At 32.8% G+C, this 16290-nt stretch overlaps 1 protein-coding gene across 1 annotated transcript in view; it reads left to right on the forward strand.

The window, feature by feature from the left end:
* The first annotated feature begins 2555 nt into the window (after window positions 1-2555).
* Window positions 2556-16290, forward strand: part of LOC136983143 (WD repeat-containing protein 36) — a 30857-nt gene continuing 17122 nt past the window's right edge. The window contains exons 1-8 of the mRNA XM_067279781.1: window positions 2556-2819; window positions 2893-2920; window positions 6608-6708; window positions 8643-8760; window positions 12371-12558; window positions 13881-14013; window positions 14295-14470; window positions 15588-15708. Coding sequence (XP_067135882.1) covers window positions 2676-2819; window positions 2893-2920; window positions 6608-6708; window positions 8643-8760; window positions 12371-12558; window positions 13881-14013; window positions 14295-14470; window positions 15588-15708 — 1009 coding nt within the window. The 5' untranslated portion in view covers window positions 2556-2675. The remainder of the gene's footprint in view (window positions 2820-2892; window positions 2921-6607; window positions 6709-8642; window positions 8761-12370; window positions 12559-13880; window positions 14014-14294; window positions 14471-15587; window positions 15709-16290) is intronic.

A 16290-nucleotide genomic window follows, 5' to 3' on the forward strand; every position in this document is an offset into this window, starting at 1 on the left:
CATAAATTTTCGCTGCAGAACCAGCTCTTATATACTAATCAAGTGTAATTACGAAATTAAACACATCTGGCATTTGTGGCGTGTTTACATAAACACATCACAAATGCCAGATGAGTCGTGGGTTCGCTTTTCTCCAACGGGCTGACCAGGCAGAAATTTCTCAGTTTTCTTCATGTAATATTTAAATAGGGACCAGTTTTCTATAGAAATTTTTTCGGGAGGCACCACCTCATGCCAGATTGGCCTTGTGTTATATAACTTATATTGCTTTATTCCATTCTATCGTGAAGAGAAACAATAACCCGTTGTGAATTAAATATTCTTAAGTTTTATTTAAGTCCTCTACATAAATCTATACGTAGAAGCTAATTATATTTTTATTGTTCGTCTACAAATATAAACACGTCTTTATAACAAATACAAATATCAGACGTCTTTGGGTTATTTTTAAGATTTTCTACACATTTTTTAGGGTATTTTATGGCATTTTATAATAAATCTGCTCGATAAAACAGCTTTACAAAATTGCATATAAATAAAATTTCAACAAATATTTGAATTTGCTATCGTAAAGCGTAGTTTTTATAAACACTTGTAAAAAACAAGATGGCGACGAACGGCGTCTATTTAGCGCCATCTGTACGCCACAACTAACAATATCTACTTGTAAGACGCCTAACACAAATTATCGGTAGACAATTTTAAACGATTTTAAATATAAAATTAAACAGTTTCAAATACAGATTCATATTTCTTTATTTTTCTCCATAAAAATGAAACTATTAAGACAGTCGCCATTTTTAATAAATGGGAGCCATTTTGGCTCCCATTAAAGGATATCAAAATTTTGACCAGCTTAAATTAAGTACGTATTAAAATTAACTAATTTAGTGAGAAATATCTACAAAACATCTATGTTAATTATAAATTATGTAAATATTATTATTACGTAAATGTTAGTTCGCTATAATGGCAAATGTTCGCAGTCGACCAGAAGTGCCAACTGGGACATCAGTTTAATTAGCTTTCACCCACGAGTTTAATTGTTGACATTTACGCAAAATCGCATTCTAATTAAATCTCACAATTTTAAAAATTCCTGTATTCGGCATAATATTGACTATATCTTAGTACAATAGAGAAGGTAGGGTCACGCAACCAAGTATAGTTCAATCCGCTTACTGTAATCACAGACGGTCTTAGCAGTTGTTTATTATCATCAGAATTAGCGTGTCCCAAAGCATAAAAGTTCAAACACTGATAACACTTATATTAATTATCTATTAAGTCGAGTTTCTCGGTAGAAATCCAAATCCATTTGGTCCTGGCCTGGTTGTATCCATGTCACGCATGAAAAATACATAAAATGATTTTAAATAAATTCATATTTTAAATACGCTGTTGAAAGGAAACTCAGCTACAAAACTTCGAAGATTTATGTATTAATTGTCATTATGTAAGTAACCTTGTATATAATAATACAACCACATGGAAAATTACAAAATTACAGTAAATACTATACGTTTAGTATTTGGTTAATTTACAATCAGACTATTTACAATAATCGATCTTGATTAAATTATGATTGAATCTATTTCTACAAAATTATTCATGCTTCGTAAATGTACAGAGTTGTATAGACTAATCGCTATAAATGCTATATAAATGGCGTTGTTTTGTTATCAAGCGATAAAACACCTGTAAATCTAACCTGTGCGGATGAAGTTTGTATGATGTAAATCGTTCCATATGCTTTGATTTAGTTATATAAGCAACAATATGAATGTGTTTAAAAATAGAAGCGAAATGTTAAAGATAATTAACATTTTTAATTGGCATCGCAAAAGTGTTGCTCTATTTTGGCAAATTCACTGAAAATCGAACGTGTTTTTACGTAATTAGAGGCCACAGAAAATTTGGCAGCCGTAAAAAAACTAAAACAGTCACTCAGTACTGAAGGAAGGATAGCCGAACGGTTAAGATGACACCCCTATTACTCGTGGAAGACTCGGGATCCAATCGAGACGAATCGAAAAACCCCGGGAATTTTTCGAATGGTGATCCATCCGGATATATAGGGCCCCGTCCCTCTCCACCTGGCTTCCTTATCGAAGGCCTGGTCGATAGGAGCAAAACAGTCAAAGGAACCATATTCTGTCTATGACCTATCGTAAGTTTGTAGAGGTGTGCCGTATGCTGAAAATTCTGGTCGCCTTATCAATGAATTAAATTATTTGAAAATACCATTTATTAAAATGTTGTTATACATTTTTATAATAACTTTTATGTTGCGGGTTCGATTAGAAAATAGCGTTCGGAATAACTTTAATGGCGTTTAAGGTAATAAATAAGAATAAACACAGCAGCGATAGATAGTTGCAACTTGCTCCTCCCGGATATTTATAAACAACAATAATTATTTTTAAATTTTAATATTTTCATAAAACTTAAATTCAATTGTAATACAAATTTTTTTGGTGAAATTGTTTACGACATCTGGCAACACTTTACGTGAGAAAGCATGTTGATGCACGTGTTTGTGGGATTTCAAACTGTACAAATGTTAGGAAGACGTGATCGATAGGGTGGATAAATGAATAGTTTAACCGAGAATTTAAAAAGGTTTATTAGATTAACGAATCGAGAAGCATTTTTCGAGTTTAGTTTTTTTCAAAATGCGTAAACCTAGTAAAATATTTGTTGGATATCGTGCATTGGGATTTGTTACAAATCACGTGCCGTTAGAAATCAGATATATTAAAAGAAGAAAGGAAAATCTGATTATTACTTGCGTTGGAAAATCATTTCATACTTACAGTGTAAGATTTAATAGAAAAAATAAAATGAAAAATGTCGTTCTTTTAATTAATTTTTAAATTATTTACTTTACAGGGAAGAAAATTGGTGCTTTTAAGTGCTAGTAAGTATCAGTTAATTTTTAGATGTCTTGACAAATTTTGGTGATTATACGCGAGAAGAGCGTGACTTGTTTTCATTGTTTGATTAATAAAATATATCAATGAATATTCTAATACGTAATGAGGAGTTTAGTATCATAAATTTTGGTATTAATAAATCATCATTTCACATAATCAACTTGTAATAGTAGAGGAAATCGAATACAATTACACCTCTGAATCAGATGCTTGGAACCTTATTGGAGGTGTATTCATTTTGGCAAATTCACTGAAAATCGAACGTGTTTTTACGTAATTAGAGGCCACAGAAAATTTGGCAGCCGTAAAAAAACTAAAACAGTCACTCAGTACTGAAGGAAGGATAGCCGAACGGTTAAGATGACACCCCTATTACTCGTGGAAGACTCGGGATCCAATCGAGACGAATCGAAAAACCCCGGGAATTTTTCGAATGGTGATCCATCCGGATATATAGGGCCCCGTCCCTCTCCACCTGGCTTCCTTATCGAAGGCCTGGTCGATAGGAGCAAAACAGTCAAAGGAACCATATTCTGTCTATGACCTATCGTAAGATGTTGCTCCCCGAAATCGTGTTGTCTGCAATTGTGAGTTGCCTCGTTTCTCTAAAGCAGTGGTCGCACCTAGCAATTTTTGGCCACGCAGGCAACCACAACTGCAACAACCGCCGGTTGTAGTGATCATCTTGTTCGTTGGCATTGCAGCTCGGAAACACGTGACCTCATAATAAACCAATAAAATTACGGTAGCTTGTTTTTGACTATTTTCGTGATTTTACTGATGATCTACATTCTGTTTCAAAGTATTTATGGAATTTTAGTCACTTTTCTTATTAAAATGGCAAGCAGTTTCTTTTCTGCAATGAACAAAAGAAAAAGTGATGATTTTGTTAGAGCTGGCAAGAATACGATAAGAGATAAAATATTTGATAAAACAGAGAATTAAAATATCATAGGCATTTGTGAGTCTGAATAAGCTCGATCGATCTCAGTTCTGTAAAAGTATCAATCTCCTTACTTTCCGCCATGATGATGTACCATTTGTTGCCACCGTATGACGTGGCACAAAAGCTTTTGATGATCGGATGTGCATTTGTAATTGGCACAAGTAGAACAAATTTTTAATTTCTAGTTGTGGTTGCAGTTGCACCAGTTTTCAAAGGGAATTTACTAGTTAATGAGAACAGCTGTCGCAGTTGCAGTTGCCTGAATGGCTGGAAATTGCAAGGTGTGACCACGGCTTAAGACTATTTCGTGTAACTATTTAGTCTGTGCACTCCTGCTCGCTTTGGGTAGCCCACTTGACTGTTTCTGGAGTTCTTGATATTATATAGTTTTGGGGGAAGTGTTTGGGCTTGCCCCATGCAGAGTTAGGAGAATTGGCAGTATACAGATATGTGATAAAAAGTGACCTTTAGAGGTAGATATCTGATGAAAGGTTGCATATACAGGTATGGTTTCTTTGTCTGTTTTGCTTGTACAGAAGGTCTACAACTCTGGGGGTGAAAAACCCCTTATTTGGAGTTTACATTTTACTGCACGTTGCTTCAGAGGCTGGCTCTGAAGCAACTTACAGTAAGATCCTCTGAAGCATAAATAAGACTCAAACTGGTTTACTCAGAACCAAAACATCTATTAAAATTCAAATGCTTCGACTTTCTGTCATCAAGAATCGATAAAAGGAGTAAAGACCGATATGTTATTTTGTCTCGGATACAAGTGCTCAATGTGGCACCCTTTTTAATCTGATATGCATCTGACCAACTGTCAGATTCCTATGCTGGGAGATCCAAGCTGGGAGGTAGTGGTGGCATAAATGTCTGATTTTTTATGTATTTCCATAAGAACAAATTGTATGGGCTGAAATCAGGAAATATTAGTACTACCAAAGGTAAACCTGTTATGAGGACCAGAGAGTGGCAGGAATTACTGTATGCCAGAATATATTACTATGTGATATTTTTAGATTAAAAATTAATTGTATGTTTAATTTTCTGTCTGGAGCATGCTGTGTTTAAATTATGACTTTATTAATAGAATGGCAAATCAGTTGATCCTTTGATAGTTAAAAATAATTGAACATGAAGATGAAAACTTTAGCTTTTCAATGATAGCACAATGATTTGTTAATCCACTAGATCAAATATAACTTAGGAAATTTGATTGAAAACTTTGATCTGTGTTATAAATGAACCTATATCAGACCCTATTGAATTTTGTATTTTGTTACATAGATATAAAACGTGATAATCTTATAATGTACAAAGTTTTTGAATGTTGCAAATAAAAGATTTATGTCAAGTTTTAAAGCTATGAAACTAAGAACATACAAGTAAGAAGTACTCGTATTTTTGACTTTAATTTAAATGATTTTATGTTGAATTTAATGTATAATTTGAATAGTTATACAAAAAAACCCTATCCTATAGATATGTATTACAATATCATTGAAGAAATAATACATTTAAAGTGTTGTACATCTTGTTACAGTTTTGTCTATATTCAGAATTTCAAATTAGGAAAAGTTTTGATGCTACAAATATTTACTATATGATTCCAGATTTTCAGTTATAATATGTATTAATTTTACTTAATTCATTTGAACTGAAAAAATCAACTAATCCAAACCAATAAATGAGGCTTCTTTCAATTTTGCATGTGGGTCCCGGGTGGTAATTGTCCATTCTTAAGGTCGATCGACTTGAACTGATCGTGCTTCAGATTAACGGTAATGATGATGATGGCCGCCAGCCTCGTGGCAATCACTAATCTCCCTTTGCAAATAAACTTAGACCTACCATCGGTCGGATGTTTTGAGTTTAATTTTCATTTTGTTGTAGTTTTGTCGAGAAATCCATCGGTCGACATTAGGTAACAAATTTTATGGTTAAAATCATGTTTTGATCTCGTCATTGAGTATTGGTGAAATAAAATCAAAGATTGCCACTGTGGTCAATATTGACTAAATTAATTTACTGACTGTATTTCACACTTACCAACTTGATACATAGATGCTGGGCCAAATAGCTGTTTGATGCATAATCATCTGGCCCTTGCTGTGGAGGATTTGTGTTCAAATATAATTTGGATTCATAATTTATTATGAGTGACTCCAGTTAAGGCAACCTTTCTCAATGTGTGGTTCGTGACTATAGGACAGGTGGTCCATGTGCAGATTTAAATTAATAAACGTGAAATTTTGTGCAATGACGATTTACTTTTAATAGTTAACTTACAGTTTAATTGTTTCCATATGTATTCAAAACATGCTGTTAGATTTATAATGTAAATGACAGTATATCTCAATTGTTGGTAATACACACATAGGTTTCAAAAAATTAGGCTTACACAACTTAGCACTCTGTAGAACTTTCCTCAGACATTTTATTGGTTCTTGGGCTTAAAAACGTTAAGAAACTCAGGGTTAAGGTATTTTTTTATTCTCTTACCTATTGTAGCAACTGCATTACTAATTCGATCTGTCCAAATGGTCAAAAATGGAGTTAATCCACACCCTTAATATGCTTGGTGTTATGTTAACATATAACAAGTTACTAATGCACATTTTGTTTTTATTGGTAGTTTTTTGGTGTTGTTGTTGCATGTTGAAATTGATTTTATTTACGTAAATTCCACTATTACTGTTAATTGCTATAACTAATTGTTTTTTAGGTAAACCACTTCCAGATGACATCACTTGTTTAGCTTCTGATGCAGATCTCGTGTACACGGCTTGCAAAGACCAAATTTATGCCTGGAAAAGAGGAATTCAGGTATTTATATATATGATTATTACATTTTTTGATATTTAAGAATGATTTGTTTATTAAACAGAGAAATCTTAACATTTGTTGGAGCAAATAAAACTATCCAAAAAGAATTTACGACCGAGTTCCATTTTACGACTCTTCACTTTACGACCGAGTTCCATTCCGACGACTACGTCATTAAGCAAATTAGTTGATAAGCGAGGAGCTTGTGCCGGGAATATAGGATCGTTGCAAAATTATACAAATTATGCAACAAACTTCAAATGTATTCGTAAAAAGACTATTATAGTATGCTATTTGCCTATTATAGTACACTTAGTGCACATGTCACCATTTGCCACTGACCGACACTCAAGCTGAGAAAGGGGATTCCTCGAATTGCAGGTCGAAACTCGATTAGTCATTAAGCAGATAGGTCATAAAGTGAGGAGTACCTGTATACTACTTTCAGCTGTGTTGTTAATAAATGTTAGATAAATGAGAGAAAATAAAAATGTTCTTGGTCACTTTAATGGCACTCCTCGGGTTATTAAAACTTTTTTACACTTTTAACCGAGCTTATATGTTTGATAAAAGAATGTTTTACTGGCAAACTTTTTACATAAACTCGAATCACTTAAACATTTGAAATATGTAACATTCTAACTTTGATGAAGATATATAAATTAAATATTTCAGTTAAAGATTACAACATACTTTTTAAAGAGATAAACATAAAATTCAGTATAAGACTAGCAGTGCTTGCGGCAGATTTAGTTTTCCTATTGTTAATACATCCCCTTTTTGCACCTGCTTATAAATTTGAATTGCTTCTGCTGTTCTAAGTTTTGAACATTGTAAACTTTTTGTATTATTTTTGCCTCTCCCCTTTAGGAGGAAGATTGCTAGGCTTAATTAATCTCTGTTGGTTTTAGACTGAATATTATGTTTTTCCTATAAAAAATGTAATCTTTAAGTGTTTGTGTGTGTTTCCTGAACTGTTATGGGTTTTGGGAGTTGTCAAGTTGTCTTTGTTTCAAGAACTTGTTTTCTGGAATTATTCATTTTTAACAAAATTCAAAATTATTTACAATACAGTCTTGTTTTATGTGGGGATTTTGTGTCGGCAAGTATCGCATAAAATGAAATTGTGCGAAACTGTGCTCCACCTCAAATAATCCCAGATGATTGCCTACACTGGGTGGCCGAGCGATTCAGATGGTATTGTACTGCTTTTACTGTCATATGCTGCCTCTGTCACAATTATAATGCATTACAATTTAATCTGAAATCTCCTCCACCTAACCTTCAAAAACAAAACACTAAAAAATGTCTATGTGTAAGTAAAACTATCGTATCAAAATGTAGAATGCTTAAAACATCACTTTCTGATTAACAAATAGTCACTTTGTATGCAGTAATCATTCTAGGGGGATTCGTCACACAAAGCTTTTCTTGCTTTCTGAAGAGCGCCGTCCTGTGAAAGGTATGAGCCACGAATGTGCATTTTGACAAAAGAATTTGCAATTTTTATTTTCTCTTTATTTGATCACTCTATTGATTGGCAACTTCTTTTTTGAGGACTTTTTCTTGTCACATTTTTATCTGCAAAATGGCTCTGGCCCTCTGCACATGTTGACAATTGGCAAATGTTTCTCTGAGGTGGTTTCCTGTTAAGTTGTTGGCTTTCGCCACAGAACCCAGATTTATGAAAATGAAGTCTGGGAAAGTGATACTTTTGTGACCTAAGAAAGTTGCAAGAGCCAGTATAGCAGGAAAAGCTATGTACTGCAAATACTACAGTAATTACAGCAAATTGTTGTTTAAACTTGTTTATCAGCTCTTGTTTATCAAATACATTCATTTATCAAGTTTTTTAAAAATACAGTTTAGAAATAATAAATTTATATTGCATTAAAGAATTTTATTATAATAAAATTAACGATTTCTTAATTCAGTTGAAATATCACTACGAAGGACACAAGAGTAATGTTCGTATCGTGATGCCTTTCGATAAACATCTGCTATCCGTGGACGAGGACGGCACCGTACTTATATGGGAAATCGAGTCGCAAGGTAAAGTAATATTTTTATGAAATGTTTAACTATATATGAGCATAGTTTAGATTTAACTTTTATTAAATAATAGGATATAACTCCAGTTCAAACCAATTTTTCTGACTTTGTAGGAATCCCGAGTAGTATTATAATTTTGTTAGGTCTTCTGGTTAAATTTTGTACAGGCTAATGAATAGACAAATGTTATGCTTCTTTGATATCCGTTTTTAAAGAAAGACCAAGACTTTTAAAATAACTTTCTAAATCTTTAATGCTATGCATTTCAGATGAACAATATATTTATCTTCAGGCTACAATTAAAATAATTACAGGTATATAAGGCAAAGGTATAAAAATTTAAAATATACAGTATGAAAACTCGAACCTGTTTGTTTACAATGAGGTAAATTCACTCCTTCAACACATTTATATGTTCTTTGAATCTTAAAGCATTTTTTTCTCTAAATAAAATTTTAACATTATTTTTATTTATAGTACGTATGTATTTATTACAATGTATAAACATTGTAATAAACAATGGCATCATAATATACATAGATGTTAAAAAGTCCTTTGTTATTCCAGCCAATTATATTACACAAATTCAACATTTATAGCTGTATGTTAAATGACTCAACAATTACTTTTTACTTTGTAATTATCGGATTAGCTTAAGCAATTACAATTTTCAAAATTTTTTCTCGTTAACCACCATTCGACAAAAATCGTACTATAAACTGATGGCGTCGAGTTCAACAATAACAACCCATTCACTTTACAAAACAATAACGTAATCATTTTAGCCAACAGATCAGCGCCGGATTAAGCCTCTAGCGGGCCCTAGACAAAATTTAAATTGGGGCCCCATTTAAATAAGTTGCTTCTAAACAAATCTTAAATAATGTCACTTAAAATTTTTATTAATAATAGAAAATACAAACCCTAATACATAATAATTGTACAGAAAAAGTGTTTCTTATACAACGATAAATGTATATACATTTGTCCCTTGATAATCCGACAGGTATGGGACCAAAGGGGTGTCGGACTACCAAAAGTGTCTGGATTACCTAAAGTGATTACATATTTGGCATTGTTTTGCTAGCAGTAGCCTACAATATTCCTACATTTTATGAGTAAAATGCTGCCTAGGTTAATATGGAAATGAAACACCCATTTCGGTTAACTAAAACATGTTATTAAAAGAAATATGGAAGCCAATAAATGTACATACAGTATATGTAGGCATAAATAATACAGTACGTACAGAACTGCTCATGGAAAACACAAGAAATGTGTGTCATCCTGTAAGAATTGGGTGGGGAGATTCATGTCGCAACATGCTTCTGTGCAAGCAGACACACAACGGGGACGGGGACTACGGTGACCTTGACGGGAGGTGTGTCGGACTACTGAGCATGTCGGATTAGAAAACGTCGGACTATCAAGGGACAACTGTAGGGGAGAGCGGGGCTAAAAGTTTCCGGGGTAAGTTGTTTTGATTGAAATAGCTCCACGAGGAAAAAATATATATATAATTAGTAAATATGTCATGAAATCGAGCGTTTCTGCGCACCGACGACAGCTATCTTAATCAGGCCAGTGACGTCCGGTACATTGGAAAGAGCCTGTACGTCACTGATCCACATAAGTAAATATTTTCGTGTTTGATATTTTTGGTATATCTGGCGAATTTAAATAATTAGCGATTAGTTGTTTTGGTATTTTTATTCAAAAATATATCGAGTATCTTGATATACTACGCTAAAACTGTATATGTCTCGTAACCTAATCTAGTAGTTGCTGTTTTGAACCCATGTGTTATCCCTTCTTTGGGGGCATGTTGTGACCTTGGAACAACTTGCCCCAGTTCATCTGTACCGGTAATGCAGTAAAAATAATGTTTTTTTCCTTTTGCAGTATGTGGACTTATATTCGAAAAACAACACGGGGTTCTGTATCTCGGGAGTTGATGCAAAGAGCTGCAGATGCAGTTATTAAAGATGGTTAAAAAATAAAAACTGTTGCCAGAGAATTAGATATTTGTCATATGACGTTATATAGATTTGTAAAGAAGTAGAAAACTGGAGTAGAAAACGCTGCGTTTGGCTACAAAAAAGTAAGATTGGTCTTTATTGAAGAACAGGAAAACAAGTTAGCAGAGTATTTGTTAAATGTAAGCTTTACTGACGAAAGACAAATCTTGGATCAGCCAGGGTGATCAGGAGTTGTAAATTTGCCTGCAACTTCTGGTGTTATACTAGAACTTGGAAAGGATGTTCCTTTCTCCCCTTTTCTTTAAGTAAAAGTTATAAATGTTTTCTTTATAATAATTTCAAGAGAAACAACTAATTATTGATAAGATATTATTGATTAGTCTTTAAATACATACTTAGTTAAATAAATTTATTGTTTTTTTTTTACATATTACACCTTCCATAGATCTTGTAACAACTTGCCCCACCCTGTTAACAACTAGCCCCGAACCGGGGTAAGTTGTTACTTTCCGACTTTAGGTATTGTATTATTAATTCTAAAAAAACTTACAAAAAATCAACCCCAAAAACTGTATTTATAGCAAAGTTAGATATATTACTAAATTTTAATCTCTTAATACTTATGCTAGAATTATGTTTCCTTAACAAAATATAAGGTTGATTAAAAAACGGAACTTGTAGTCCCGCTCTCCCCTACTGTAATTTTATCCATTAATCAGCCTTTAAAATATTTAAATTTTTTGTTTTTGGATTTTCACTTGAGAAAATTGATCAATCTAACTGTTTGAGAGTGTCTCTTTCTTTAGTAAGCATTGTTAAAGACAGCCTTTCCTGTCCTATCGAATTTCTTAAATAATTTTTAACTCGTTTTAAAACAGAGAAAGATTCTGCACTGAAGCCGGGCCCCTCCGAATTACGGGTCCTAGACATTTGTCTAATTTGTCTATTGGATAATTTGGCCCTGCAACAGATTTAGAAAAACTAAATCATAGAATCAAAATAACCTCTAAACTTTGCTACGTATTGTTCATTGCTTTGTTGTATTAACAATTGATCAACTCCTTACACCAACACCATTAATGAGCTAGGAGTCGTTTTCAATAAAAATTAACCTGTATTAATTTGCCGCACGTGATTTAAAAGTTTATATTTATGCAGTGGAATCGTGCAGAAACACTTGTTTTGTATTGTCGAGTCTTCCGATCTTCATACTTTGCCAACTTTTAACTATAATAGATTATTGCATATTCATACCAGCATCATCTTGCGAAACCTGACTTAATACTGTGAAAATCTGTCATACTTTTCGACAAATCAAGTTTCTGTATTATAAATATTATGTCGTCTTAATTTCTTCCTCCTTTCTTACCCTCGGAGTACCGTCGGTTCGTATTCGTAAAGATCGTGCATTCGCCGATCACGATACAGATTAAACTTATAACGACGCTCCTCCTCCTGTAGAATTCTGTCCGTTTTTTTGAATACCTTCTATATAGACTTAAAAATAATTTTAAAGCAATTGGCTATTGTAGTTGAAGTTTGAATTACTTTTTCTTTTATTTTACTATTTTTAAAAGTTATTTTGTATTAAATGTGTTTAATTCTTTTGTAAAAATTTATAATCATTTCAGAAATATATTTGGAAATGAATTTCGATAACAACGTCTTTAAAATAACGGCCATGTTACATCCGTACACGTACGTAAATAAAGTACTGTTTGGCAGTCGGCAAGGCGAAATGCAACTGTGGAATGTATTAAAAAATAAATTAATATATACATTTAAGGGATGGAATAAACCAATTACTGCTTTAGAACAGGTAAATTTTAATAATATTTCATTGAATTCTTATTGGAAACTAATATAAATCAAAACATCATTGAAATGATTTGGCATACGATGGTTTTTAATAGTTATAAATTAGTTTGGATGGTTTGTTGTTACTAAAATTTGGAACTTTGTATAATTGGTATGCTATATAACTTAGAAAGGATGCTGTAGTGTGTTTATTATTGTGAATTGTAAGTATATTATTTATATTTGGAGTATTCTTTGTCACTTTTCAGAAGTCTTTAACTTGTTTTTGAGAGAAAATGAGTGATTATGAAGCTAATACAAGAAAACAAAGATACTCTGAAGTTTTACAGTTAAATAAAGATGGGAGATACACGTGGATTTGTCAACCAAATGCCATATAAAAAAATGACACAATGTTCCTGTAAACCAGCGTTACTGAAACATTTTGATTGATGGACCAAATTGCACATAAATTATAGACAAGCTGACCACAAATATTTTGTATATTTTATTATAGCACGTGGGTAGTTTGGTCATTGCTAATGTATAGGGTTGGCTGTGGAACTGGCATATTTCGTGTGTAATTTCGATATTTCAAACAAAATCCATTTCTAATTACCAACATTTTTTCACACGGCATCAATATAAACGTTAAGAACTTTCCACCGATATTGGAAAAAATTGGGTGAGAACTGTTGTCTGTTTATTCTTGCCGATATCATAGGTGTCTTCTTTAATTTTAGCCTCAAGCAATATACATGTAGCACCAGCACAAGTTAGTCATGCATTACAACTGAGATCCATAATTGGTACTTCATATACTCCAGGAACTGCATGTATGTTTAGCTTATTCTTTCTGTTATTCAGTAGCTTAAAGACTGTATATGGTTTCTCATGCAGGAAATCTTACAGTTCATGATCTTAGCAGAAGTTATTGAGCATATGTTTGTATTCTAAAACAGTATAGGCTTGCCTGTTCTCTTCAACATCTGGCTGTTGTTATATCCTTTCCTCTAACATTCAAGATAATGAGGAAATTAGACTCACGTTACAATTGTTTTACAGCAATTTCTTTCATACGTTATATTTCCAACTGTCTGTCTTCACTTTAGAACAGTGTGTGTATGCCCTGTGTATAAGTGCATCGAAGACAACAGCTTTTATAATTCCAATATTCACAATTATAATAATAATTGCAGTCTTACCCTGGCATTAAAATATTTGAGTTATGTAAGTGTTCATTTCTTAGACCTGGATTTGGATATCATGGGCGAATGAATACATACAAAAGTCTTGTGTGAGCCAACTTATTAACTATCTCTGATTTATAAAATTTTTCGACAGGCACCGGCCGAAGACGTCGCCGCCGTTGGCCTAGAAAATGGCCAAATAATTATTCATAATTTGAAATACGACGAGACAATTATGACGTTCTCTCAAGAATGGGGTTCTGTGACGGCTATATCCTTCAGAACAGGTAAAAAGTAAATTGTTTTGGGTATTTACATCATAGATTTACTTGTAAAAAGTTATAAACAATAAAAAAACCATAACTATTGCTTATGGAAATATTCTTGTCCACTGTAAGTTTATGCTGTCAATATTTCTGTAGCTTGGAAGAATACGGGCCAAAGCTACGGGCATAAATTGCCTTTCATGTTGGCCCATGATCTTCCATTACTAATAATTTATAAAAGGAATTAAGTAATTTATAAGTAATAAAAGTGATAAAATAACGATTCATTTCATTTAAAATAGACGACTGTGCAATGATGGCCACCGCAAGTTCGGCAGGACACATTTCCGTGTGGGATTTGGACGAAAAGAAGTTACACAGTCAGATAAGAGATGCTCATGAAAGCGAAGTGACGAGTCTGAAATTTTTACCTAACGAGCCATTGCTTATTACTTCTTCTCCAGATAACAGTTTAAAGGTAAGAAAAGGTTTTAATGCATTTTTCTGTGGAATAGATGAAGAATGAATTGAATAAATGCAAAAATTTGAGAAAATTTACTTGTCGATAAATTTGTCATTAGTTTATAATTCGTTTAATGGAAATTTTACAGTACTTAAATGCGTGATAAAGTGATATTCTTCTGTTGAAGTTAAAATATGGCAGTTTGTATATGAATATTCTATTAATCCTATGTAGTTTAAGTATAATTTATTAGTATTATCATCATTATCAGTGTTATTATTAAAGCAACATTTCAGTATAATATACTAGGAGAATTTCGTCTCCGACTGAAGAGCGGTGACTTGTTGCCGTGCATAAGCAGCGAATTCTTATCTTTGTTTTAAACTTCATTAACTTACATAATGAACGTTTCGCATGGTATAACATGCTAATATAGTATACCTTGCAAGGTTTTTTATACAGAGTATAATATGTTAAGATGTATATAGTCAGTTTTCTTGAGAAAAATGGAAAAAGAAGATTGATGTTAAAAAAAATTGGCAAGTCTTTACTGTCTCTAAAATTCTAGATAGCATAAACTAGTTTGTTTACAATTTTACAATGAAAAGTTTTTGATAGTGCAAGATTGCCTTATTCTTGGTTACCTTTAACTATCAAGGCTGTATTTAATGTTTACTGTAACATTAAATATCTATTGCAAACTTATCATGCGGCGACATTCCCTATGACGAATTAGTAATTTGAATTAATTAGTACTCGATTGCTTGTTGTTCTCTCTTTTGGTTGTATGTTTCTTGTAACAAACCTTTATTCAATTTTTGAACAATAAGATTTTATCATAAGAAGAATCTAGGAACAAGGTTTACTTTGAGTATATGTATTTTGAAGACGAACACAAAACTACTGTAAACTTATCTTTATATTATATCTTTCTTGTGTTGTGAAAGAACATAATTAAACACTAGTGGATTTAACTTTTAAACACATTTTTTTGCATAAATCAATGTAAAATTTTTTTTAAAAGTGTTTTTAGTGTCAGGATTTTGTGAAAATTCTGAAGAGAAATTATAAAAATATAGAATTTAATTATTATTTAAGTTTTAAGCTTACGAGTACTATAATTTTTGAATAGGTATGGATATTCGACATGCCCGACGGCAGTGGACGTTTCTTGAAAGGACGTACGGGCCATGCCGCTCCTCTAACCAAGATTACTTTCCACGGATCTAATGGCGAAAATATACTCAGTTCAGGTAATATCGAGTTACAAGAATGAAGTATTTGAGAAATTAATAAATGTAGAATTTGTAAGTTTATTTGAGGAAATTGATTTAGAGAATGTTTTAAGATAAATGTATATCGTGCGGCCAAAGAAATAAAGGCACTTGTCTGCCATTTTGGAGAATCCGATTGTGTTTGGGTAAGCTTGGAAATTTCCATTGATTCACATAAGTTTAATCTCATTAATAGTTATGGGGTTCTTCTCACGGTTCCACTATTAATAATAAATATTGTTAAGTATATTAAACACCAAAAAGGGAGGGATTATTATTAATAAGATTAAGGAGAGTGCCAGTGGCGTAGCGAGGGGGTGCAAGGGGGTGTATCGTGCACCGGGTGCCACTCACAGAGGGGCACCCAAATGGTCACCAAGACAAACTATATGTGTTTCTTTCTGGAGGGGGAGGGGGCACCAATAAAGTGTTATGCCCCAGGCACCAATTATGTCTGCTACGCCACTGGAGAGTGCCAGATTTTTAGAAGTAATCATTCAGAACACAAACATTCTTCTATTTGCCTAATATTTGTACATTATATTCATCAAAAAGCATGTA

This window comes from Centruroides vittatus, unplaced genomic scaffold (genome assembly GCF_030686945.1).
Source record: "Centruroides vittatus isolate TY-2023 unplaced genomic scaffold, ASM3068694v2 contig_877, whole genome shotgun sequence".
NCBI classification, from domain to species: Eukaryota; Metazoa; Arthropoda; class Arachnida; order Scorpiones; family Buthidae; genus Centruroides; species Centruroides vittatus.